General features: G+C 43.3%; 1 protein-coding gene and 1 non-coding gene across 14 annotated transcripts in view; both read left to right on the top strand.

The window, feature by feature from the left end:
• The window catches only part of AGBL2 (AGBL carboxypeptidase 2), a 43,552-nt gene extending 16,558 nt beyond the window's left edge, over positions 1 to 26,994 (top strand). For 4 of the 13 annotated variants that reach the window (XM_026003975.2, XM_072758953.1, XM_026003976.2 and 1 more), the window contains 11 exons: positions 2,020 to 2,173; positions 4,489 to 5,271; positions 6,962 to 7,118; positions 9,650 to 9,776; positions 10,440 to 10,540; positions 12,266 to 12,396; positions 16,706 to 16,772; positions 19,727 to 19,852; positions 20,372 to 20,479; positions 23,355 to 23,444; positions 25,722 to 26,994. In XM_026003975.2, the coding sequence (XP_025859760.1) occupies positions 2,020 to 2,173; positions 4,489 to 5,271; positions 6,962 to 7,118; positions 9,650 to 9,776; positions 10,440 to 10,540; positions 12,266 to 12,396; positions 16,706 to 16,772; positions 19,727 to 19,852; positions 20,372 to 20,479; positions 23,355 to 23,444; positions 25,722 to 25,895 (2,018 nt within the window). In that variant the 3' untranslated portion in view covers positions 25,896 to 26,994. Of the gene's footprint in view, positions 1 to 2,019; positions 2,174 to 4,488; positions 5,272 to 6,961; positions 7,119 to 9,649; positions 9,777 to 10,439; positions 10,541 to 12,265; positions 12,397 to 16,705; positions 17,422 to 17,565; positions 17,832 to 19,726; positions 19,853 to 20,371; positions 20,480 to 23,354; positions 23,445 to 25,721 lie in introns of those variants that run through there. The other 9 variants (XM_026003977.2, XM_072758956.1, XM_072758952.1 and 6 more) reach the window with 5 other exon arrangements.
• LOC112924380 (U6 spliceosomal RNA) lies at positions 662 to 768 on the top strand. The gene has a single exon (XR_003235860.1). It is a non-coding gene; the product is annotated as a U6 spliceosomal RNA (small nuclear RNA).
• Positions 26,995 to 27,204: the final 210 nt, after the last annotated feature.

The raw sequence follows: 27,204 nt of genomic DNA, 5'->3' as shown, positions 1-27,204 counted from the left end.
TAACCTAAAATCTTTTTAAAAATTGCAGGGGCACCTGAGTGACTCAGTCAGTTGAGTATCCAACTCTTGGTTTTTGCTCAGATCGTGATCTTAGGGTCATGGGATTGAGCCCTGAGTGGAGCACTGTGCTCAGCAGGGAGTCTGCTTAAAGATTCTGTCTGTCTCACAGCATTCTTCCTCTTCCCACCCCCCAAATAAATAAATAAACAAACAAAATTTTTTAAAGATTTCATTTATTCATTTGAGAGAGAGAGAGAGAGAGACAGAGCATGAACAGGGGAGAAGAGAGGGAGAGGGAGAAGCCTACTCCCTGCTGAACAGGGAGCCTGATGCAGAGCTGGATCCTAGAATCCTAGGATCATGACCTGAGCCAAAGGCAGACACTCAACTGACTGAGCCACCCAGGCACCCCAAGATATTTTTTTAAACCAAAATATATTTTTTTAGGTTTAATTAATTAATTTGTTTGTTTGTTTGACAGAGAGAAAGTACAAGCAGTGGGAACAGCAGAGGGAGAGGGAGAAGCAGATTACACCTGAGCCAGGAGCCTGATGCAGGACTTGATCCCAGGACCCTGGGATCATGACCTTTCCTGAAGGCAGATGCTTAACCACTGAGCTACCCAGATACCCCTAAAATATTTTTTTAAAGTTACAACCCCGTGCTCGCTTCGGCAGCACATATACTAAAATTTGAACGATACAAAGAAGATTAGCATGGCCCCTGCGCAAGGATGACACGCAAATTCGTGAAGTGTTCCATATTTTTTAAACCCAACAGACAATTTAGTATTACTGAATCTAGGAAACCAGAATTTTAATCTATACAATAAAACTTAGCAAAGCAAAAAATAAATAAATAAATAAATAAAGTTACAACCCCACCAAAGAGATAGAAAGAAGTGATTGTTATCTAAATTTTGTTAAAATAAATTTTATACTTTTTTTTTGTTTTAGTATCAGTTTATTTTATTTTTTTATTTATTTTTATTTTTTTATTTTTTATTTTATTTTTATTTATTTATGATAGTCACAGAGAGAGAGAGAGAGGCAGAGACATAGACAGAGGGAGAAGCAGGCTCCATGCACCAGGAGCCCGACGTAGGATTCGATCCTGGGTCTCCAGGATCGCGCCCTGGGCCAAAGGCAGGCGCCAAACCGCTGTGCCACCCAGGGATCCCAGTTTATTTTATTTTTTTAAAGATTTTATTTATTTATTCATGGAAGACACAGAGACAGAGAGAGAGGCAAAGACACAGGCAGAGGAGAAGCAGGCTCCATGCAGGGAGCCTGATGCGGGACTCGATCCTGGGACTCCAGGATCGCACTGGGCTGAAGGCAGGTGCTAAACCACTGAGCCACGGGGCTGCCCTTAGCATTATTTTATTTTATTTTATTTTATTTTATTTTATTTTATTTATTTTTTATTTTATTTTATTTTTTCTTAGCATTAGTTTAAAGATAAAATTTTAATCCTAACCTTTTCTTTTCTCTAATTACTACGATATTTTTGTTCCCTTCTTAATTTAGCCATGCCAATTCTTTTTGAACTTCTAATTTTTTTTATATTTAAATCTGGAAGGATATTCCAAAAAAATTTACATAGAGTATATTTTATTTTCTCTTTTTTTCCTCCTTTACCTTTTTTTAAATTAATAAATAGGTGCTTTTTTTTTTTTTTTTTAGAATTAAGATTGTAAACTTTTTCAGATGCTGTATGTGGAATATCATTTGTCAACCTGCTTTTAATTTAGGGCTTAATTGGGTACAAACAGTATCTGATGCCAGGGGCACAGCCACACAGCAAAAGGCAGCCACACAGTCTCTACACCACCGTAAAGGTCCTCAAAGAAATCTGATGTTTCAAATGAAAAATCTCAGCAAGGATGGTTGAAAATCTGCATATTCATTATTCTTGACCTCGAATGGCATTGAACACACAATGGAACTCAGTAAATACTGGTTGGATAAATGGAGTCTAAGTGGAACCTACCCTAAATATAGTGTGTCTCATCCACAGTGCCCACCGAGGGTTCCTATTTCACCAGTTCCAGAGTGGGAGGCAAGCGAGGGATTATCAGGGAGCCGGCTGTCACGCTGCAGGGACCCGAGGATAATACTCTCCTGTTTGAGTCACGGTTTGAGAGCGGGAATCTGCAAAAAGCTGTCAGAGTGTGAGTAACAGGAATTTCCCAAAGGGGCAATACCTGGAGTGACTGACACATTCTCTAGGAGTCATATTAGGAATCAGGAGTGTTTTCAAGAAAAAGAGAGGTGGTGAGAAAAGGTCATGGGAATCAAGAATGGAATAATTGTGACTCATTCTCCCCCAGAGCACAGATTTATCTACATTGTTTTTTCTGCTTGTGAAAGAAATTAGTGCTCATTTACAATTTGTATTAATAGGGGCACCTGGCTGACTCAGTCAGTAGAGCGCCCAACTCTTGATCTCAGAGCCATGATTTCAAGCCCCACTTGTAGGTAGCAATTACTGAAATAAATGAAATCCTTAAAAAGTTTTTTGTATTAACAAAAATGCATAACATTAAAAATATAAAGTCTTATAATCATACCTCCCCAGATTCAGCAACTGTTAATAGTTCAGTATATATGCAGTAATTTTCCCCCTTTTTCTGTGTATGTAACAAACAGAAATTATTCATTTTTTAAAATAAGATAATGGTATGCATACTGTTTTACAAATTGCTTTTTGCTGGGATAGCTCAGGTGGTTCAGCAGTTTAGCACTGCCTTCAGCCCAGGGTGTGATCCTGGAGACCCGGGATCGAGTCCCATGTCTGGCTCCCTGCATGGAGCCTGCTTCTCCCTCTGCCTGTGTCTCTGCCTCTCTCTCTCTCCTCTCTGTGTTTCTCATGAATAAATAAATAAAATCTTTAAAAAAATTGCTTTTTTGCCAATTGATAAATTTTACTTTTAAAGATTTTTATTTATTTCTTTGAGAGAGAGAGAGCACAAGCAGAGGGGTGGGGCAGGGGGTTGAGGGAGAGGAAGAAGCAGACTCCTCACTGAGCAAGGAGCCCAATGCAGGACTGGATCCCAGGACCCTGGGATCACGACCTGAGCTGAAGGCAGATGTTCAACCAACTGGGCCACCCAAGTGCCCACCAATTAATAAATTTTAGATGCTTTCCTATAGTAGTACCACAGGTTTATGTCCTTATTTTTAATAATTCATATTATTCTATTTTATGGGTATTCCATATCTTATTTAGCTTGCCTTCACTGATAGAAAATTAAGGTGTTTACTATTTTTTGTTTAAATTAATAGAATTAACATTCTTAGGCATTTATATTTTTATCATTTATTTATTAAGATTTTTATTTATTTATTCATGAGAGACACACAGACAGAGAGGCAGAGACCCAGGCAGAGGGAGAACCAGGCTTCATGCAGGGAGCCTGATGCGGGACTCGATCCTGGGTCTCCAGCATCAGGCCCCGGGCTGAAGGCAGTGCTAAACTGCTGAGCCACCCAGGCTGCCCGCATTTATATTTTTAAATATTTGTGGTTTTACAGGATAAATTTTAGAAATAAATTTGGTAGGTCAAAGGGTTTGAATACTTTAAGTATCACTATTTTTTCCTAAACTGCCCTTGAACATGATTCTAGTTCCTGTCACTAGTGTGTGAGAGTGACTGTGTCCCAAGCTGGAATATTCATGAGTTGGAGGGAAAATAACAGCCTACTGTAATTTGCATTTCTTTATTTCTTTAAAGACCTTATTTATTTATCTGAGAGAGAGAAAAAGAGAGATAGAGCAGGCACGCACAAGCAGGAGGGAGGAGCAGGCTCCCCACTTAGCAGGGACCCGGATGCAGGATTCACTCCTAGGCCCCTGGGATCTGAGCTGAAGGTAGCCACTTAGCCAACTGAACAACCCAGGCATCTCTGTAATTTGCATTTCTTGATTTAAGCTTGTGGGTGAGCATCTTTTCAGGATTTGGGATTTGTATTTCCTCTTCCGTACACTCATCCTTCTACTTTTCAGTAAGGTGAATGCATTCCAGAAGTGCCCCCTCAATGATCAAAGGTACAGTAACACCAGAGGTGGAGGGGTCTTCACAGTGGTTACCTCCAGGATATAGCCAATAGCCAACAGAGGGCTCTGGCTTTGCTGCTATTCAGGGAAATGTACTGAAGTGCTACTGAACACTCCAGAAAGATACTAAGAAGCTCACAGAGCTTCCAAACACCCCAAGTAAAGTTTCTTTACCCAAATTTCTTTTTTTTATTATAAATTTATTTTTTATTGTTGTTCAATTTCCCAACATATTTACCCAAATTTCTACCAGCCTAATAGTGTAAGTTGGGGAACTATGTAAATTAGAAAATTAATAGTTGATGTAGTAGGCTTTCTGGTTGTAATAAGATCTGTTTTTGCCAGCGGGAAACAATGGACTTTTTGGATTTGTTTTTTGAGAGAGGGATGTGGGGTTACAGAGATACTCTTCTATTTTCTCCATTGCAGAGATACCTATGAGTATGAACTCACCTTGCGAACTGACCTCTACACAAACAAGCACACTCAGTGGTTTTATTTTCGTGTTCAGAACACTAGAAAAGATACTACCTACCGCTTCACCATTGTCAACTTGCTAAAACCCAAGAGCCTTTATACTGTAGGGATGAAGCCACTCATGTACTCCCAGCTGGATGCCAACACCCACAACATTGGCTGGAGGCGAGAAGGAAATGAAATCAGGTACTATAAGAACAACACAGATGATGGACAGCAGCCCTTTTACTGTCTCACGTGGACCATTCAGTTTCCACACGACCAGGACACTTGCTTCTTCGCACACTTCTACCCCTATACATACACTGACTTGCAATGCTACCTGCTGTCAGTGGCGAACAACCCGGTGCAATCTCAGTTCTGCAAGCTTCGAACGTTATGCAGGAGCCTCGCTGGGAACACCGTCTACCTGCTCACCATCACCAACCCATCCCGGACCCCTCGAGAGGCAGCTGCAAAGAAAGCTGTGGTCTTGAGCGCCAGAGTCCACCCTGGAGAAAGTAATGGCTCTTGGATCATGAAAGGCTTTTTGGACTTCATCCTTAGCAACTCCCCAGATGCCCAGCTCCTCAGGGATATCTTTGTCTTCAAAGTAGTTCCTATGTTAAATCCAGATGGAGTGATTGTGGGGAATTACCGGTGTTCGCTGGCCGGAAGGGACCTGAACAGGCATTACAAAACCATTCTGAAGGAGTCTTTCCCTTGCATCTGGCACACCAGGAACATGGTCAAAAGGTGAGCCCCTTTGTCTGTTGATCTTCTTTGAACGCCAGGTGGGAGGGCTCTTCTCATGTAGGACTCTCATGTAGGGCGGGGCTTGGGAGACCATCTTTACCATTCTGTTTGCAGTTATATGGGTGTGTTCAGTTTCAAATTTTTAAGTCCTGTTTCATCTTTGGGTTGAAGCTGAACATGCAACATTTCAGCCAGAGGCATTTAAGTCAGAGAAGTTCATAGGCCTTCATCATGAAGCATGTATAGTAATAATAGTACCTAACAATTAGGCAGTGTTTGTATAGAGGGGGCAGGCAATATTCTCAGTGCTTTACACATGGGACCCATGTAGAGGTTGAGCCTTCACGTTAAACCTTTGACGTAGGCACAGTCGGTATCCCCAGTATGTGAGTGGTGAGGAAATTAAGGCCCCAGAAGGTCAAGCAACTTGCCCAGGTCATAGAGCTAAATAGTGGCAGAGTAGATAATTGAACACAGGCTCTCAGGTTCCAGAGTCTGAGTTCTTCATTGCCTCTTGTAGTGCCTCTCGTAGAGAAAGAATAGTAAATAAATCAGTTCATATTTTCCAAGCCTGTGTGAAAGCAGTTGAAGGCTATGGTGTAATGGCACCCATCTTACAGGGAATGGAACCATAGCATAGAAGAATCTATGGGTGCACACCCCCAATAACCAGATCTGTGTGAAAGGGTGGGAGTTGTGTTGGGCTTTCAGGCTAAATGGCTAAGAGCACGTACTTGGGAGTCCGACAGGCCTGGCTTTGAGACCTGGTGTCACTACTGGCTGGTTCTATGACCTTGGAAGTGATTGTACCTCTCTGTGCTTCAGCCTTCCCGTCTGTGGAGTAGGGCTAGGCTCATCTGCCCAGGTGTTTAGCTGTGAGGATTAAAGGAGAGGATCTGTGTCACCTGCTCGGCACAGTGCCCTGAACGTTTTATGTGTCATTACTGTCATCCTCTTCATGCTATCATCATCATTATGGAGAAGGTGACCATGTTTGGAAGACTGAGTAGGTGCCCTAGGTGAGCAGGAGACCAAGGAACTGAGCCTTACAGGAACTGGCCCCAGAAATTCAGGAACCCAGGCTTTCTCTGTTTCTCTTTTTCATTCTGACACTGAACAGCCTTTCTACTTCTGTCCCTCTTTCCCCAGGTCTGCCCCAGAGTGGGCTTTCTTTCAATAGATTTCTTCCACTTCCTTGTCAGCTTACACAAGGCCTACCCACCACCCCCTTCCACGTCAGGACGTTTTCATTTCAAGTACCTCTGGCTGGCAGTGGCGAGGAGTGCTGGTAGCATGTTGCTTGAGGGTGGGGGTATGCAATGGCTGAGGGTGGAGATAGGGTCCTTTGAAGGGGTTGAGATTTATTTTATTTTATTTTATTTTATTTTTTAAGATTTTATTTATTTATTCATGATAGTTACACAGAGAGAGAGAGAGAGGCAGAGACACAGGCAGAGGGAGAAGCAGGCTCCATGCAGGAAGCCCGACGCAGGATTCGATCCCGGGTCTCCATGATCGCGCCCTGGGCCAAAGGCAGGCGGCAAACCGCTGCGCCACCCAGGGATCCCTGACATTTTTTTTAGAGGGAAGGTAGCAACCACATATTTATTAAGGTAGAAACTATAAAAGGTCCTTGATTATTTCATGCACGTGGATGTCCACTGAGTCCTTTGTTTACCCCTCTCAATAGACTTCTGGAAGAAAGGGAGGTTCTCTTATACTGTGATTTCCATGGCCACAGCCGCAAGAATAATATCTTCTTGTATGGCTGTAAAAACAACGATCGCAAGTACTGGCTTCATGAGCGCGTCTTTCCTTTAATGTTAAGCAAAAACGTACCAGATAAGGTAAGCGCATAAGGTAATTATCCATCCACTGCCTAAGGAAGAATTCACTGCATCCTATATGCCACTTTGCATCTCTTTTCAAGGTGAACCTTGAAAACTTGTTGCACAAAAGAAGCCAGACCCAAAAGGCCATATTTTTGTGATTCTATGAAATGTTCAGAAGATGCAAATCTGTAGAGACAGAGAGTCCTTTAGTGGTTGCCTTTGGTGCGGAGGGGGAGGGTGGCATCACTGCTGAGAGACGCTGGGTTTCTTTTGGGAGATAATGAAAATGTCCTAAACTTAGATTGTGGTGATGGCTGCTCAACTCTGTGAATTGTGAAAAGAATGAATTTTATGGTATGTGAATTGTATCTCAATAAAAAGCGGGAGGTAGGGATCCCTGGGTGGCGCAGCGGTTTGGCGCCTGCCTTTGGCCCAGGGCGCGATCCGGGAGACCCTGGATCGAATCCCACGTCGGGCTCCCGGTGCATGGAGCCTGCTTCTCCCTCTGCCTGTGTCTCTGCCTCTCTCTCTCTCTCTCTCTGTAACTATCATAAATAAATGAAAAAAAAAAAAAAAAAGCGGGAGGCAGACGGAGAGAGAATCTTTTTTTTTTTTTTTAAGATGTTATTTATTTATTCATGAGAGACACGGGGGGAGAGAGAGAGAGAGAGGCAGAGACACAGGCAGAGGGAGAAGCAGGCTCCATGCAGGGAGCCCGATGTGGGACTCAATCATGGGTCCCCAGGATCATGCCCAGGGCCGAAGCCAGCGCCAAACCGCTGGGCCACTGGGGCTGCCCCTGGGAGAGAGAATCTTAAGCAGGATCCATGCTGAGCCTGATGCAGGGATCGATCTCACAATCCTGAGATCATGACCTGAGCTCAAATCAAAAGTCAGATGCTTAACTGACTGAGCCATCCGGGTGCCCCAGGGATCTATATCTATCTATCTATCTTTCTTTCTTTCCTTTCTTTCTTTTCTTTTCTTTCTTTATTTCTTCTTTCTTTACTTTTCTTTCCTTCTCTTTTCTTTCTTTTCTTTCTTCCTTTCTTTCTCTTTCTTTTTCTTTCTTTCTTTTTCTCTTTCTTTCTTTCTTCTTTTTTTCTTTCTTTCTTTCTTCTTTCCTTCTTTTATTCTTTTCTTCCTTTCTTTCTTTTCTTCCTTTTCTTTCTCTTTCTTTCTTTCTTTTCTTTCTTTTCTTTCTTTCTTTTCTTTCTTTCTTTCTTTCTTTCTTTCTTTCTTATTTCTTCTTTTTTCTTTTCTTCTTCCTTTCTTTCTTTTCTTCCTTTCTTCTTTTCTTTCTTTCTTTCTTTCTTTCTTCCTTCCTTCCTTCCTTCCTTCCTTCCTTCCTTCCCTCCCTCCCTCCCTCCCTCTCTTCCTCCCTCCTTTCTTTCTTTCTTTCTTTCTTTCTTTCTTTCTTTCTTTCTTTCTTTCTTAGTTTTTATTTATTCATGAGACAGAGAGAGAGAGGGGCAGAGACACAGGCAGAGGGAGAAGCAGGCTCCATGCAGGGAGCCTGATGTGGGACTCGATCCCAGGACTCCAGGATCACGCCCTGGGCCAAAAGCAGGCACTAAACTGCTGAGCCACCCAGGGATCTCTTTCTTTAAATAAAATGGCACCCAAATAATCTGTCTTGTTAAAAAAAATACATAAAAATTTTTAAAAATGATGTTCAGAACCCAGTATTTAAAACAATTAAAAGCAGAGCTGTACTCATTGAAGACAGATACAGGGCTTGGAATCTTGCCTAGTTGGCCTCGTGTCAGGAATGCCCGAGGCTCCTCAGTAGAACCCCTGGATTCCAGGGTGCAGAAATTAAAAACCACTAGGTGGAAACATACCTTCCAACTGTAAAGCATTTTCAGCAGGATAAGATAGGTTGGGATGAGTGCCAAGTATGTTACAAACCTCAATAAGGAAAGAGGGTTGGATGGTCATGAAAGACAATGGAGCATATTGAACTCCGAGCTGAGAACAGTAAGTCAGAGGGAGTGAGAGTTCCGGGCAGAGATTACAGGGGTGAGGCATACGTCAACCATAAATAGAGGATAAACCCAGTTGGATCCAAAGACTCAAGTTGGGGAAGAATAGAAAATAAATCTTAGAAAAGTTGGCCAGTGTCTTGAATCCCGAAGTAAGCCAGCATTCCCAAATAGGAGTTCAAGGAACTCTAGTCCTTGAAAATGTCCCTGGGAAAGATGGGGAAGGGAAAAAGGGGACCCAGGGAGTAAGAAGTAGAATGTGTACTCTCTCTCCTTTGGAGACTCACAGTCTACAATAACATATTAAATGCTCTGAGAAGTCCTGCACAAGAGGTCTGTGTAATTTTGTTCACCCTTCATCCTCCTGACTAACATGACCACAGAACTCATTTTCTCTTCTGTAAAACCTGTTAACATCCTGTAGAATTACTATTTTAAGGAGCATACTTTAGGAAATAATATATAGACTTCCAGGAAACCATTCTTGTATCATATAAATGAATCTTAGACATCTTACATTTGCCAGTTTAGGTTTAACAGAGACTTTTGGTTTCTCTTTAGTTCTCTTTTCAGAGTTGTAACTTTAAGGTGCAAAAGTGCAAGGAAGGAACAGGCCGAGTTGTGATGTGGCGCATGGGGATCCTGAATAGCTACACCATGGAATCTACCTTTGGGGGGTCCACCCTGGGTAAGTTCTATTTTTTTTTAATTTTTATTTATTTATTTATGATAGTCACACAGAGAGAGAGAGAGGCAGAGACACAGGCAGAGGGAGAAGCAGGCTCCATGCACCGGGAGCCTGACGTGGGATTCGATCCCGGGTCTCCAGGATCACGCCCTGGGCCAAAGGCAGGCGCTAAACCGCTGCACCACCCAGGGATCCCAGTTATCTTGTATATCGTAGATCAGCATGACAAGGGGAAGCCAAGCAAAGTACAGAGGGCATGAAATCCCTTTGAGTGCTGGAGAGATGATTGACCTACAGGATTTTCTTAACTACTCCTTATGCTGAATTTGATCAGTGTAAATATGAGTGTGAAATGTAATCCTTGATGGGGCAGTAGAGCAAAGTGGTTGCTGGGGACCTAGAATCAGGCAGATCCGGGTTTGAATTTCAGCTCCATTTACAAGTTGTGTGATCCTGGTGCAGTTACTTAACTCTTTTTTTTTTTTTTTTTTTTTTTTAATTAACTCTTCAAACCTCATTTTTTGTAACTGTCAGTAATAGGTAATAATACCTGCATTATAGGTACTACCTAATGAGATAATGCACATAAAGCCCTTGGCACAGTGCCTACCACAGATGAACTCATTAAGATTTAATAAGAAATGTTTATGGATTTTTTTTCAGGTAATAAAAGAGATACACACTTTACCATTGAGGATCTAAAGTCTCTAGGTTATCATGTTTGTGACACTCTTCTGGATTTCTGTGATCCTGACCGAACCAAGGTAAAAATGGGCTTTCAAGAAATGTGGTGATGGGAGCACCTGGGTAGCTGAGTCAGTTAAGCATCTTCCTTCGGCTCAGGTCATGATCCTAGGGTTCCGGGATCAAGCCCCATGTCAGACTCCCTGCTCAATGGGGAGCCTGCTTCTCCCTCTCCTCTCCACTTGTGCTCTCTGTTGCTATCTCTGTCCCTCTTTCAAATAAATAAATAAAATAAAATAAAATAAAAAATAAAAACACCCTGCAGGTCTACTGTTATTTTTTTAAAATTTATTTATTTATGATAGTCACAGAGAGAGAGAGAGAGGCAGAGACAGGCAGAGGGAGAAGCAGGCTCCATGCACCGGGAGCCCGATGTGGGATTCGATCCTGGGTCTCCAGGATTGCGCCCTGGGCCAAAGGCAGGCGCCAAACCGCTGCGCCACCCAGGGATCCCCTACTGTTAAAAAAAAGAAAAGAAAAGAAATGTGGTGATGCTACTGTGATCAGTTGCACTGGGTCTCAGCCCAGTGAGATTATAGATGGTTTTTATTTTCCTCTTAATATCATTCTGAAGTTTTTATAATCAATAAAAGTAAGAAAACCCCAAGCCTGCATACTCTCAGCAAATGCCAAGACCTCATAACTCACCAAGAAGGTAGAAGCCTTCATACCAACTATCCATCAGCACATACTCCCTCACTTTGCCTTTCAGAAAAGCAGGAGTCCTTTCTCACCTCCAAAACTGACCCTACCAGCTTTTGTGCACCTGCCAGCTCCCCAGCCATGCCCCTCCCCCCGACATCTTGCCTCATTCATTCTTTCCTCCTTTTTCTGTGTCCTCAGCGTTTTCATCTTCTTATTTCTTCCCCTAAACTGCACATGTTCGCAGGCTGCCCCTATCCTGACACATGCACAGGTTTCCTTCTGTCTCATTTCTCTAACAGAGAGTCAGGATGGTATTTCTATTTCCCTTCATCACTCAGCTTCTTTAAAGGGAGTCTGTGCTCATGGGCTTGATCTAACTCTTCTCCTATGTCCCCTCTCAGTTGGGGCACTGGGGACATGTGATATGTACTGCTCTGGGTGCAACTTTTCACCTGTTTAATGAAACTTACTTACTTACTTACTTACTTACTTACTTACTTATTTATTTATGTATTTATGTATTTATGGTTTTATTCATTCATTTGACAGAGAAAGAAAGAGAGCACAAGAAGGAGGAGCAGCAGGCAGAGGGAGAGGGAAAAGCAGGCCCCTTGCAGAGCAGGGAACCTGATGCAGGGCTTGATCCCAGGACCCTGGGATCATGACCTGAGCCAAAGGCAGACACTTAACTGACCGAGCCACCCAAGTGCCCCAATAAAACATATTTAAAGGAGAATTTGACCACAGCATGGCCTGTTAAATCACATCTGCCATAGGCCAAAATCTGAATAACACTATTCTAATGTTTCCTTCCTTGCAATTCAAAAAAATAAAATAAATTAGACCTCCGCATTATTTACTATTGCTGATAGCCAGGGGAAAGTGCCTAAAGCAGTGTTCACTAATGTTCTGCCCTAGAAACACGTTTACTACAGTGCATATAATTTATATGTTAACATTTCCTAACTAGCAGAGGTAACAGCCTGCTCATCTTTTATGTCCCTAGCAATAAATAAAGTGGCTTTCAGCGTATACTGAGTAAAATGTTTGGTAAAAAAATTAATGAATAAACAAAAATATTCTTTTTTTCACTCCCACAGTTCATGCAGTGTCTAGCAGAGCTTAAAGAGCTCTTAAAACAGGAGATCCATAAGAAATTCAATGAACTTGGACAAGATATGGATTTAGAAGGAAATTGGAGTGACATCTCTTTGTCTGACATTGAATCCAGGTAACTTCATTTCAGAGAAGAACCGGAGAAGTTCAATTGTTTTTTATTTGTTTTCATTTGCTCCGCTGTATCATTGGTTTTGAACCTCAGGTGCACAATATTGATTAAATCACAGCACGCTTAATATATTTCATTTCTTCAATAACTATATACTGAGTGCCTGTTCTTTGACAGCCTCATTTCTCGGTTAAGGAAGTGGGCAGGCAGTATGTCTAGGGCCCTTAGGCAATTGTAAAGCCTTTGTCTTTTACTCCAAGGGATGCAGAAAGCCTGTGGAAGGTTTTAAGTAGAGAAGAGTCATGTTCTGACTTGGGTTTTAGTTTCAGCAGGAATACCTTGGTTGCTATGTGGAAAATAGATTGCAGAGAGGAAGGATGTAAGCAGGGACATTCATTAGGAGCCTCGTGCAGTAGTACAAGTAAATATAGATGGTGGTCTAGACTTGAGTAGTTATAGTGGTTAGGGGTAGATGTAGATGGTAGGGGTAATTCTAGATGTATTTTGAAATTTCAAACCTTAGGATTTTCTTATGGATTGGATATGGAGCATGAGAGAAGGAGAATGAGTCCATAATTGGTTGGATAGAGTTGCTCACTGAGATGGAGAAGACCAAGGGGTGGAAAAGGTTCGGGAGTGGTGAAGATCTGGAGGCTAGTGTTGGACATGTTCAGTCAGAGACATCTATTAGAATCTTAATGGAGATATTGGATGGGCAATTGAATATATGAGTCTGAAGTTCAGTGGAGAGGTCAAATAGAGTTATCACTGGATGGATGATATTTAAATCTTAAGACTAGGAGTGGCTGGGTGGCTCAGTCGGTTAAGCATCCAACTCTTGGTTTTGGCTCAGGTCATGATCTCAGGGTTGTAAGGTCGAACCCCTCATCAGGCTCCACACTCAGTGCAGAGTCAGCTTGAGATTCTCTCCCTCTGCCTTTTTCCCTGCTCGCATGCATGGTCTCTCTCTCAAATAAATTAATAAAATTAAAAATAAATAAATAAAAAGACTAGATGAGATTCCAGGCGTAAGTGCAGATAGGACAAAGAGGAGGTCTAGGTCGAAACTGAGTATCATAGCTCTAAGAGATCACAGAGATGAGGAGGAGCCAGCAAATGAGGTAAAAAGTCCAAGACCCCATAGTGACTTCCAGGCTATAGGATCTAGCCATTTGATACCTTATAACCTCTACCCTCACCCTCTCACACACTGCTGCAGCTACACTTGCCTTCTTACTCTTCTTCGGACTCACCAGGCCCTCTTCTGTCTCAGGGCCTTTTTTTTTTTTTTTTTTTAGAATTATTTATTTGTTTGTTTATTTATTTATTTACTTATTCATTCATTCATTCATTCATTCATAGAGACACAGAATGAGAGAGAGAGAGGCAGAGACACAGGCAGAGGGAGAAGCAGGCTCCCTGCAGGGAACCCGATGCGGGACTTGATCCTGGGTCTCCAGGATCACGCCCTGGGCTACAGGCGGCGCTAAACCGCTGCACCACCGGGGCTGCCCTGTCTCAGGGCCTTTACGCTAGCTCTTCCCCCAGATACCTACATGGCTCATTCCTCACCTCCTTCAAGTCTTTGTTTCAATGTCAACTTTGTCAATGAGGCCTACCCTTGTTACTCTAATACAGCCACTTGCTCTCCTGCCTTTGTCTTCCTGCCATTCATTCCCTATCCCCCTGCAGTGCTCTAGCATTTTATCACCTTCGGTCCTTCTATGTTATTTCCATCTTTATTGAGTTTACTATGTGTTATCTGTTTCCCCCTATGGATGTAGGTTCCACAAGGTCAGAGATCTTTATTTTGTTCACCTTTGTATCTCATGCATCTAGAACAGTTACCCAGCACATAGGGAGAGCTCAATAAATATATTTATTGAATTAATTTCACTTGTAGGATCTCAGCCCCACCCTCATAATCTCCACAACTATTTTAGGAAGTCCCCAGGTGGGTGGGTATCTCACAGGTGTGCAAGAACACCTTCTACTCTAGCTTACTGGCCAGAGTGCCTCAAGCCTGCCCCAGTGCCCTCAGTCGGATCTCTGGGCTATGCTGTAGACTGTAGTGGACAGGGCAAAGGGGATGGCTCTCCCTCCTACTCTATGTGGCACATTAACTTCCGGACCCTAAAGCAGTTCTGCTGCCTGCATCTCCCAAATGTCTCCATAGGGACTTTAAATCAGGCTGGGCAGTGTGCCCAGTCACCATGTTGCCTTTTCCACTCTCCCAGAATTCTCTGCCTAGCTCTCCATGACGGCCACACAAACCACTCTTCACTTTCAGCCTCAAAAACAAAAAGCCCGGATCCCTGGGTGGCGCAGCGGTTTGGCACCTGCCTTTGGCCCAGGGCGCGATCCTGGAGACCCAGGATTGAATCCCACGTCGGGCTCCCGGTACATGGAGCCTGCTTCTCCCTCTGCCTATGTCTCTGCCTCTCTCTCTCTCTGTCTCTCCCCCCCCCCCCCCGTGTGTGACTATCATAAATAAATTAAAAAAAAATAAAAACAAACAAACAAACAAACAAACAAAAAGCCCCTGCCTGTTGACTCATTAGTATAGAGCCCAGGGGGAGTCAACTCAGAAACAGGAAGTCTACATTCTAGCTGGCTCAGCAGGGTACTCTGATATACTTAGTTAAGAATGATTGAAACCAGTTTGTCAGTGTCTGCATCAGGAAACCATCTATCACAGCCTCCACGGGGCTCCACCTGTCCGCTCCCACCATGACACAGAAAAGCAGACTGTGAGTGTCCAGGCCCAGCTTCAGTGTGCCTTATGTGTGCATCTACACGGTCGTCAACATTTTCTGGGACACACTGCATCTAATGCTCTTATCCTGTTCATTAAAGTTTTCTGTTTTCTCCAAAAGGGACTTCAGAGACTATTATCTGGAGGCCTCAAAGGCTACTCCTTAGACTAGAAAAGGCTTTTGAGGACAGGGAATTGGGAATGAGATCAGAGAAGAGAGGGCTATCTTCCCGCTGTCTTACTGTGGGGCTCCGCATTGTGTACCGAACAGAGGGAGGTGGAGCATGAACAGGATGAAAGGCCTAAGCAAAAGAATGGTTTGAAATGCCGTCTTGTCCCAGGGGATCTGAATTTTGTGCCTAAGACATTTTTTAATATATGGAGGCTAGGTGGTAGAGCACAGTTCCCAATTCTAGCCAGCCACACCCCAGGAAAGAGGAAAATGTAATGTGACACTTGAACAATGGATGTGATGAAGGCAGCAAGGATGGATTATCTGAGCCCTAGGCCTTGCAGGAAAGGGGCAGACCATTTGTGGGGGAAGACTGTAGATCAGTCTGGACATGCATCCATAACCTTTGAAGCAGGAATTGGGATAATGACAGCAATATTCTTGGTCTCTGACCTATGGATATCTTGTTATCAAATAGGTTTATGTGTATATTCAATACAGTTTTAAAGAGCACTTGGTAGGATCCTTGTTCTCTGAACTGGTCCTGGCCAGACGGAACAAATGAAACAAGCCATGCTTCCAAACAAATCACAGTGTCCTGGTATTCTCTAGGGCTGCACAGTAAGAATCTTCCAGCATTTTACAGGCACTGCCAAGGGCAGCTTTGCCCACCTGGCCAGTTATTTTGCCACATTAATTGCAAACTCCTTGGGGGCAGGAGGTCTTTCACATTCATCACTGTGCTTGATGCACTGCCTGGCATGAAATACATGTTCAGAATAAATGAAGAGGGCAGCCCAGGTGGCTCAGCGGTTTGGCACCGCCTTCGGCCCAGGACGTGATCCTGGAGACCCGGGATCGAGTCCCATGTCGGGCTCCCTGCATGGAGCCTGCTTCTCCCTCTGCCTGTGTCTCTGCCTCTCTCTCTCTCTCTCTATCTCTGTGTGTGTGTCTCTCATGCATAAATAAATAAAATATCTTTTTAAAAGATTTAATTAATTAATTTATTTAAAGATTTGATTTATTTATGCATGAGAGACACAGAGAGAGAGAGGCAGAGACACAGGCAGAGGGAGAAGCAGGCTCCATGCTAGGAGCCCAGCACGGGACTTGATCCTGGGACTCCAGGATCGTGCCCTGGGCCAAAGGCAGGCGCTAAACTGCTGAGCCATCCAGGGATCCCCCCAAAATCTTAAAAAAACAAACAAACAAACAAACAGAATGAATGAAGAACATGCTAGTCAAGAATTCTTAGTCATTGAAACCCAGGCTTTGAGGGCAAAGCAGACTGGATATCCTAACTCCATGCTGCTGGTCTGGTGGTTGTTATCTTTCCTAGACATTACTAACAGATATTTTCCTTTCCTCCTTCCTTTTGGAAACAGCACCAGTGGTTCTGACAGTTCCCTCTCAGATGGTCTCCCTGTTCACCTACTGAGCATGGCAGATGAGGTAAGATGGTACAGACTCACACCCAGGAAGTAGCAGCCTTAAGGAAAGGATGACCCTCCCAGGTAATTCCTGGTGGAATGTTCCAACTAAAATCTGTGAAGGGACTCCTGGGTGGCTCAGTGGTTGAGCATCTACCTTCTGCTCAGGGCGTGATCCCGGGGTCCTGGGATCAAGTTCCGCATCAGTCTCCCTGCAGGGAGCCTGCTTCTCCCTCTGCCTCTGTCTCTGCCTCTCTCTCTCTGTGTCTCTCATGAATAAATAAGTAAAATCTTTTATTTATTTTTAATTTTTTAAAAAAGATTTTATTTATTCATTCATGAGAGAGAGAGAGGGGCAGAGACACAGGGAGAGAGAGAAGCAGGCTCCATGCAGGGAGCCCGATGTGGGACTCAATCCCAGGTCTCCAGGATCACGACCCTGGGCTGAAGGCGTCACTAAACCGCTGAGCCACCCAGCCTGCCCAGTAAAATCTTTTTTAAAAAATCTTCAAAAAATATAGCAACCTGGTTACCCTACCCTAGAGTCTGTCACTTTGTCCTCTATAACTTTCCTTTTAAAAAATCTAGGGAAGGGCAGCCCAGGTGGCTCAGTGGTTTAGTGCCGCCTTCAGCCCAGGGCCTAATCCTGGAGACCGAGGATCAAGTCCCATGTGAGGCTCCCTGCATGGAGCCTGCTTCTCCCTCTGCTTGTGTCTCTGCCTCTCTTTTTTTTTTTTTAATTTTTTAAAAGATTTTATTTATTCATAAGAGACAGAGAGAGAGAGAGAGAGAGAGACAGGCAGAGGGAGAAGCAGGCTCCATGCAGGGAGCCTGACGTGGGACTCGATCCAGGGACCCCCGGATCACGCCCTGGGGTGAAGGTGGCGCTAAACCGCTGAGCCACCAGAGCTGCCCTCTGCTTCTCTCTCTCTCTCTCTCTCTCTGTCTCTCATGAATAAATATACAAAATCTTAAAAAAATAAAAATAAAAATAAAAATCTAGGGAAAAATCTAAGGGAAAAAAATGTGAAGACTCCATGTTTATTAGAAAGTTAACTAAAACAAAAAAAAAAAAAAGAAAGTTAACTAAAACGAGAAAAAGAGTTTAACTAAAAGTGAAAACCATCTTAAGAGAGGTTGTTAAAAATGACTCGTAATTATTTAAGATTTTATTTTATTTATTTTTTTTTTAAAGATTTATTTTTATTTATTTATGATAGACATAGAGAGAGAGAGAGAGGCAGAGACACAGGCAGAGGGAGAAGCAGGCTCCATGCCAGGAGCCCGACGCGGGACTCGATCCTGGGACTCCAGGATCCGCCCTGGGCCAAAGGCAGGCGCGAAACCGCTGCGCCACCCAGGGATCCCTAAGATTTTATTTTTATATTCATATCTCTACACCTAACATGGGGCTTGAAATCACCACCTCAAGATCAAGAATTGTATGCTCCACCCAGGCGCCCTGATGCATACTTTTTAAAGAAGTGTGTAGTTGTAGATAGTTTTTTATACTTCCATACATTAATTTTTTTTGCTCCATCTTGTTCACAGACTTTTTCTTGTGTAAATTATATAAGAGCTTTAGAAACAGCAAAATATTTGTTGGTTCATTATGCACATGATTTCCTAGTTGCATTAAGAAATATCTCCATCATAAGCTGAGGTTAAAGCTGTGTCAGGGGCAGCCCTGGTGGTGCAGTGATTTAGCGCCGCCTGCAGCCCAGGGTGTGATCCTGGAGACCCGGGATCGAATCCTATGTTGGGCTCCTTGCGTGGAGCCTGCTTCTCCCTCTGCCTGTGTCTCTGCCTCTCTCTCTCTGTGTCTCTCATGAATAAGTAAAATATTAAAAAAAAAAAAAAGGCTGTGTCAGGTGGAGCCAGCCAGATCAGATTAGACTCTATAATGTTTTTTTTTTTAATATTTTCTTTATTTATTCATGAGCAACACAGAGAAAGAGAGAGAGGGAGAGAGACGCAAAGATACAGGCAGAGGGAGAAGCAGGCTCCGTGTAGGGAGCCTGACGTGGAACTTGGTCCCGGGTCTCCAGGATCACACCCTGGGCTGCAGGCAGCGCTAAACCGCTGTGCCACAGAGGCTGCCCACTATAATGTTTTCAAGCTGGATTTATAACAATATCGATATAAGCTTCACCCTAGCATAGGTCTCTGGATAATTAGTCCTTAGCCTCATTTGCTTAATTATTAAAGCCACCTTGTGGTCAGAGCCAAATGGGACGCCTGGGTGGCTCAGCAGTTGAGCATCTGCCTTTGGCTCAGGGCGTGATTCCGGAGTCCTGGGATTGAGTCCCACATCAGGCTCCCCGGAGGGGAGCTTCTCCTTCTGCCTGTGTCTCTGCCTGCCTCTCTGTGTTTCTCATGAATAAATAAATACAATCTTTAAAAACATTTTTTAAATCTTTTTCCTTTTTTTTAGAGAGAAAGTGAGTGTGAGGAGATGGGGAAGGGTCAGGGGAGAGCCAGAGGGAATGGGAGAGAGAAACTTAGCCAGGCTCCTCCACACCCAGCACAAAGCCTAACAAGGGGTTCAATTCCACAACCCTGAGATCATGACCTGAACCGAAATCAAGAGTTAGACACTTAACTGACTGGGCCACCCAGGTACTCCAACCAAACTGAATCTTTTAACCACAAACCTGATAATATTATATGTACCTGACATTATTGCTGTAAGTAATCTGGCTTCATATTGTAAAAAACAGATATTTGGTTATTAGTGTAACTGCCCCTTTTGCAGTATACCTATTCTAGAGGGATTTGGGATGTTAAATGGGGAGTGGACTCTGCTAAGGAGGTAACTGAACTGTTTGCTCTCCAAACCAGCAGCAGTTCAGTACCATGAGGACCTCCATACTGGACTAGCCATCGTGTCTTGAGTGTCGTGTGAAAGACTGTTCCATGTGGTGGGCGTACCTCGGGAATCCTCAGTGACTACTTTCTCTATGCTTTCTGGAATAGGTGAATCAAAAGAAGAAGATATATAAGAAGAAGAAAAAGAAGCCACTTCAGACTAGGAAACAGCGAAATGAACAGTATCAGAAAAATAATTTGATGCGGGAGTTAAAGTTAATAGAAGATACCCCGGTAAGAACGCTCGGTTGCCCACTTCTGCTGTCTGGTTAAAGAGCATTCCATGGAGGGAGCAGGACAAGGGGTTAAAGTTTACTCTAAACCAGCAAGGGAATGGGATGTAAGGAAGCTATTTTGAGTTCAGAGCTCTTTCCTGAGTCTTCTGGACATCTCTGAGCAGATGTCAGCCTTGACCCACTGATTCTGTACTACACTCTGGAATGGTACTCTGGTCTGGGTATTGACCGTGTCTGGATTTCCAGAGGAAAAGGTGGTACTGGAGAAGTGGTGGCTGGAGCCAGTCCAGGGTCCCCACGTGGCTGAGGTGTCAGGCCTCGTCCAGTATGAGGATGCCGGGCTCCTTCCCAGTCTCCTCCCAGCCACTACCCCCACATCATGCTCCCTGCTTCCTAAAGATGAAAATGCTTGCTTTCAGACGTGGAAGTGTTAACAGAAGTGAATTGGGTCAATTATGAGTAGATTAATTACAGTAGATCAATTGAAAAATATTCTCTTTGCGCTCAATTCTTCCAGGAAAGGGCAGGGTTTGCTTCTACTCTGCAAAAACAGCCTACCTTTTTCAGAAATTCAGAGAACGCCAGTTCTTCCATGATGCGAAATGAAAAACCAAGGTTGAATAAGGTAGTAGTTTTGCTTGCCCTTTTTTTTTTTTAAAAAAAAAAAAACTCATTCGTGGAAAATTTATCAAAACATTTTTTGGGTAATATACTTAAAGTGTACAACATGATATTTGATATATTTACACACCATGAGAGGGTTCCCAGCACTGAGTGAATTAACACATCTACCTAGTATACCTCTGGTGAATTAACACATCCTCCACCTCATGTAGTTACCTCTTTTTCCTTTAATAACTGAAAGGTTATGCCCTTTTATCATCTCCTCCCTATTTCCCCCACTCTCCAGCAACCACCATTCTACTCTCTGTATCCATGAGTTTGACCTTTTTTTAGGCTCCACACATAAGTGATACCATGCAGCAGTTGTCTTTCTCTCTTGGGCTTCCTTTACTAAGCATAATGCCCTCCAGCTTCATCCATGTTGTCACAAATGGCAGGATTTCCTTCTTTTTTAAGACCGAATAACATTATTTGCAAATACTTTCATCCCACAGGTTTCCTTCTGATTCTGTTTTTTGAGGGGGAGGGCTAAAAAAAAAGATTTTTTAAGTAACCTCTACCCCCCACTAGTGGGGCTTGACTTCACAGTCACATGCTCTGCCAACTGAGCCAGGCAGGCACCCTTGCCTTCTGATTTTGTTGATGATTTCCTTTGCTGTGCAGAAGCTTTTTAGTTTGATCTAGTCCCACTCTTAATTTTGCTTTTGGTGTCACATCCAGAAAATCATTGTTAAGACCAATGTCAAGGACCCTATGTTTTTTTCTAGGAGTTTTATGGTTTGGGGTCTTAAGTTTAAGGTTTTTTGTTTGTTTGTTTTTTAAATTTTTTTAAATTTATTTATGATAGTCACACAGAGAGAGAGAGAGAGAGAGAGAGAGAGAGAGAGAGAGGCAGAGACATAGGCAGAGGGAGAAGCAGGCTCCATGCACTGGGAGCCCGATGTGGGATTCGATCCCGGATCTCCAGGATCGCGCCCTGGGCCAAAGGCTGGCGCTAAACCGCTTGGTGCGCCACCCAGGGTTCCCTAAGTTTAAGTTTTTAAGCCATTTTGAGTTGGCATTAGTGTTGGTATAAGCTAGGGGTATGATTTCATTCTTTTATATGTAGATATCTAGTTTTTCCCCAATACCATTTGTGGAAGAGACCATCTTTTCCCCATTGTATATGTTGACTCTTGTAAAAAAATTAATGGATGGTATATGCATGAGTTTATTTCTGGTCTCTATCCTGTTCCATCTTTGACTCCTTGTGGCAGATTCTCTGATTTTTCCAATTAGCATGTCTCTCCCACAGGCTGAAGAATACAATAGGCCTCTAGGTCACTCTTACCTGTCTGTGCCACCAGGAGCAGAGGAACATTAAAATTACTGAGGACATTGACATTGCTTTGGATTAGACATTACTAGTCTGGCAATAAATACTGGTGATTTGATTTTATACCTAGAACATAAGAACAGGCTGCTCCATCATCTGTCCATCCCTCCATTCAACAAATTGAACTGTGTAGCCACTACATGCCACATGCTCTGCTGCCTGCTGAGAATGTAACATTGAACAAAACACTATCTCTGCCTTAGGGACCTTAAAGTCTACTGGGAATTTTAATAAGGACACAGGAAATTACATTCACATAGTAGGATGAAGTAGGAGCACAGAGGAAAGACGCCCAGTCATTTTTTTTAGTACTTTGGAATTATGTGGCTATAAAATCCTTTCTTTTAAAAGATATATTTATTTATTTTAGATTGAGAGAGAAAAGATATATTTATTTATTTTAGATTGAGAGAGAGAGAGAGAGAGCAACCAGGGGGAGAGGGAGAGGAGAGAGAGAGAATCTCAAGCAGACTCCTGCTGAATGTAGAGCCCAACAACCTGGGGCCAGATCTCATGACTCTGAGATCATGACCCAAGCTGAAATCAAGAATTGGACGCTTGACTGACCGAGCCACTCAGATGCCCCCCTTTTGTTTTTTTTTTTATGTCTAAAAATAAGTTTTGGGGGTACCTGGGTGGCACCCATTCAGTTAAACATGTGCCTTCGGCTCAGGTCATGATCCTGGGGTCCTGGGATTGAGCCCTGCATTGGGCTCCTTGATCAGCAGGGAGCCTGCTTCTCCCTCTCCCTCTGCCTTCCTGTACACACTCACTCCCCTCTCTCTCTCTGTCTCTCTCTATGTCAAATAAATAAATAAAATCTCTTTAAAAATAATATGTTTTGGTGGGGAGCTTGGTTGACTCAGAAGAGCATGGAACTCTTGATCTCTGTGTGATTTCAAGACCCATGTTGGGTGTAAAGATTACCAAAAAGAAAAAAATAAACTTAAAAAATCTTTTAAAATAAGTTTTGGTATAGTAGTAGATAACTCTTAGTGTATATGGTACAAAATAAGCCCTCATGCAAAATGCTACCCTGTGGTTAACAGTGATATAATGAGGTCCCACTGTGTTACACTGAGGAATCCCCACAGAGCACTGCTCCACATTGAGGGCCATTTGGTGTCTAGTGTGATAGTAGCAAGAGCACAGCTTTCAAGTCTGTCTTGAGTTCAGATTCCAGCCTATCATTTTCCATGAGTTACTGAACTCTGGGACTCAGTTTCTACATCTAAAATATTGGGGTGATAATACATACATCACAAAGGTTGTTGAGAAAATTAGATGTGAAACTGTGTAACATGCCTGGCAAATAATAGGCACTCCATAAATATCAGTTTCCTTCTTTTCTTCAAATTATCATTCATTTGCATTTTGCCTCTCTATCTGTATCATATGTAATGATCTAACATGCAGGAATAAAAGAACCCTCACTGTATATTCTATGTAATCACACTTGTGCAAGTGGAAGCTTTAGTGAGATTGTGTTTGCTTATCTCAGTCACAGCTACGTGGAAGAGACAAGGGCACCTCCTTGGACCCATCAAAAATGACCTCCTTGATTCTGACGAAGAATAGAGAGGGGATGCAGGTATTTCACTACTACGTATACATATATGCCAGCCACTAATTTGATTTGGCTTTTTAAGTATATGACATGGTTTGGAGAGGTAGCGATCCACACTTTCACCTTCTAGAATTCATTCACTCAGGTGAACGTCTAAGCCACCTGACCATCAAGGTATACAATCCACAAGGGGCCACAAGATGGGAGAAATCCCACCTAGGGCTTAAAGCTTGCCCTGGAGGGATCCCTGGGTGGCGCAGTGGTTTGGCGCCTGCCTTTGGCCCAGGGCGCGATCCTGGAGACCCGGGATCGAATCCCACATCAGGCTCCCGGTGCATGGAGCCTGCTTCTCCCTCCGCCTGTGTCTCTGCCTCTCTCTCTCTCTCTGTGACTATCATAAATAAATAAAAAATTAAAAAAAAAAAATTAAAAAAAAAAAAAAAAAAAAGCTTGCCCTGGAGAATTTAGTTTTTATTTTAACAAACATTTGGTAGGTGGCTATTATTTTGTAACTCCATGGCAACAGTTGAGGAAACAGTGATAGTGAATAATGTGGTGGTTCTCAACCCTAGGAGATGTTAACAACAAACAGGGGTGCCACCATCAGGCATGAGGTGTGCCTCACACACAGTATTACCAGTGATCATTCAATACCGAGGTTTGTGAATGATTTGCTTTTTTAAAGGAATAAGTTAGAATGAGTTAGTATTTGTCCCCTCTAATAAGTATCTCTCTTGCACATTTGCATTTGCATATTCTTTCCTGAGAAGGAGGAATAGAGTTGGAGAAACAGCTAGTAAGCTGTTATGTCAAATAGCCCTGGGTACGTCTATGGGAGGGTGCTGCTCACAGGCACCCAGGGTGAACAAAGATTGAGAACCATCAGACTAACATGGCTACACTAGATAGAAAATGGACAGTTGTCCCAAGGGGAGGTCCCTGTTGTTTTGCCAAGGCTGTCGTTTGGGACTTCTCAGACTGTGCTCCCATTTACCCCACAGTATCTTATAGAGATCCTATGAGATGCGGGACCACTTGAGGACTGGAAGACCTGATCCCTCCCTTAAGGCAGCCACCCTCTAGGAGGGGTGGTGAGACATAGTCCAGTCACTGTGGCATAACAGAGCCTGGAGAGCAGTGGGAAGAGAGGTGTAGGTAAATTCAAATCAAAGAGGATTTCTGGGGGCACCTGAGTGCCTCAGTGGTTGAGCATCTCCCTTTGGCTCAGGGCGTGATCCCCGGGTCCTGGGATCCAGTCCTGCATCAGGCTCCCCTCAGGGAGCCTGCACCTCCCTCTGCCTGTGTCTCTGCCACTCTTCTCTGCGGTGTCTCTCATGAATAAATAAATAGAATCTTAAAAAGCAAACAAACATGGATTTCTGTCCTGCCAGGCAGGGGAGCCACAAACTGCCCCCTTGCCTCTTTGGCATTCACTGCAGGAAGCCACATCCCACAGTTGAAAGCTGCTGGTTAGGCTGTAACATGTAACCAGGGATTCAGTGAAACCCAGTGTAGCAGGTAAATGCCATTCAGGCTTTTCTCTTCTCTTCTCCCCTCTCCCCTCTCCCCTCCCCTCCTCCTCTCCTCCCCTCCTCCCCTCCTCCCCTCCTCCCCTCCTCCCCTCCTCCCCTCCTCCCCTCCTCCCCTCCTCTCTCATCCTCTCTCCTCCTCTCTCCTCTCCTCCATCCAGGCTTTCTTACCTTTACCTCCATTTTCTTACCATTTCTGGCAGAATGTTTTTCTAGCTGAGACATAAGCATTTAACTCACAGGTGTAATCAGATAAGCAGAGTCACAAACAGTGGGGCAGTCTCCTATCTTGACAGATCAGGTTCTTCTCTTTGTGTAATGTCTCTAGATGGCGTATGAAAGCAATCGTTGAGCTCAGGGCAATTAAGGACTTTTTTTCAGCTCTCCAAAGGACTTGGGCAAATGCTTGATTAACCTCTGCCCTGGTGCAACATTAACTACTTTGTATTTTGGTATTTGGGGGAAAATGCAAATACTTCTCACTAACTCCTTGTAAAACCAACTCCAACTCTGACTGTAACTTTAGAAATTGAGGGATGCCTGTGTGGCTCAGCGGTTTAGTGCCTGCCTTCAGCCCAGGGCGTGATCCTGGAATCCCAGGATCGAGTCCCACGTTGGGCTCCGTGCATGGAGCCTGCTTCTCCCTCTGCCTGTGTCTCTGCCTCTCTCTCATTCTGTGTCTTTCATGAATAAATAAATAAAATCTTAAAAAAAAACAAACTTTAGAAATTGCAACCTAAAGCGATTCAACCTTTCTATCTTGTTTGCACAGACACAGAAGCCGAGATTCACAGTGTCATGCTGTCCAAAGAGAAGCACAAACTCCAGCCAAGAGCCAGCTCCAGATATGAAGCCACTCTGGTCCAGGAACAGATATCCTGCCACAAAGAGAGGTCGCGCCACCATGATGGTGTACCCATCCTTGCACATATACACATACCCCTAGGATGCCTTGGCCATGCCACACAGGTGCTTCCTTGGCCTGTTTTGGGTTAGATACATTTTGTAATGAGAGGAGTTGTATGATTGGGAGCTACATTGACTCGAGACATACTGTGTTGTGTGTTCATCGCACGCTGACCTTATGCTATGTGCTTACATTGTGTGCATGCCCCTGGGATGCATATCTCATGAATTAGATTGCTCTTTTCACAAAGTAAAATTTTATAATGATGTATAGAAAAGCATCCTTTATCAGAAATTGAAGTGTGTGCTCATGAACCTACAGCACAGATATACCTCATTTTAACCAATAAATATTCTCTCTAAAATTAGTGCAAATAAATATTAAGAGCTCAAATTCCATTCTAAACATAATATGGGAGCGTGCTACGTTACAAAAGCAGTCTTGTGTCAAAGCTTTCTAGCAACAAAATGGCTAGTCAATGATTTATCAGGTTTGCTGGTGCTGAGGATTACCACATAGAGAAAACAATACATGTATTAGCTGGAATTCAGGATTACATATATTATGTTCAACACAGTTACATACATTTTTAACCCATTGATTAAAATTCTGTCTCAGTAGCCAGTTGCTTCCTTTGATTGGTTAATCTTGTAACTTTAAGTGAACAGGTACTTTATATTTTTAGATCTCTCGCAAGCATCAAGTGTAGCCTGCTGGCAGCAGCCTTTTACATCAACATGCTGGAGTCATGTTGAAGAAAGGTCACTCTAGCTCATCCCAGGTCTCCTGTTTTGACTTTCCCCTCTTCCTATCACATTGGATTGAAAGTTTCCTGTTTCTTTTTTTTTTTTTTTTTTTTAATTTTTTTTAAGTTTATGATAGTCACACACACAGAGAGAGAGAGAGGCAGAGACACAGGCAGAGGGAGAAGCAGGCTCCATGCACCGGGAGCCCGACTTGGGATTTGATCCCGGGTCTCCAGGATCGCGCCCTGGGCCAAAGGCAGGCACTAAACCACTGCGCCACCCAGGGATCCCGAAAGTTTCCTGTTTCATGTGTTTTTTATGACCACTTGTAAACTCCTTCAGCCACCAATCACCTGGATGACTAATAATCAGAACCACAAATTTTATTACAATTCCAGTGTCTGTGCTATTTTGTGTGTGTGTGTGTGTGTGTTTATAATTAATAGGTTTTATTTTGAGAACAGTTTAGATTTACCGAGAACTTGAAGGGACAGTACTGAGAGTTCCTATATACTGCCCACCTCACCCCCCTCCTTACACACTGTGTGTCTTTTTAAGGGGAATATCTGCCCGAGTTCCTTTTCAGTTGTTTGGTTTGATTT

The sequence above is a fragment of the Vulpes vulpes genome, chromosome 5 (genome assembly GCF_048418805.1).
Source record: "Vulpes vulpes isolate BD-2025 chromosome 5, VulVul3, whole genome shotgun sequence".
NCBI classification, from domain to species: Eukaryota; Metazoa; Chordata; class Mammalia; order Carnivora; family Canidae; genus Vulpes; species Vulpes vulpes.
Note: the sequence above shows the minus strand (reverse complement) of the source record. Positions and strands in the feature narration are given on the sequence as shown.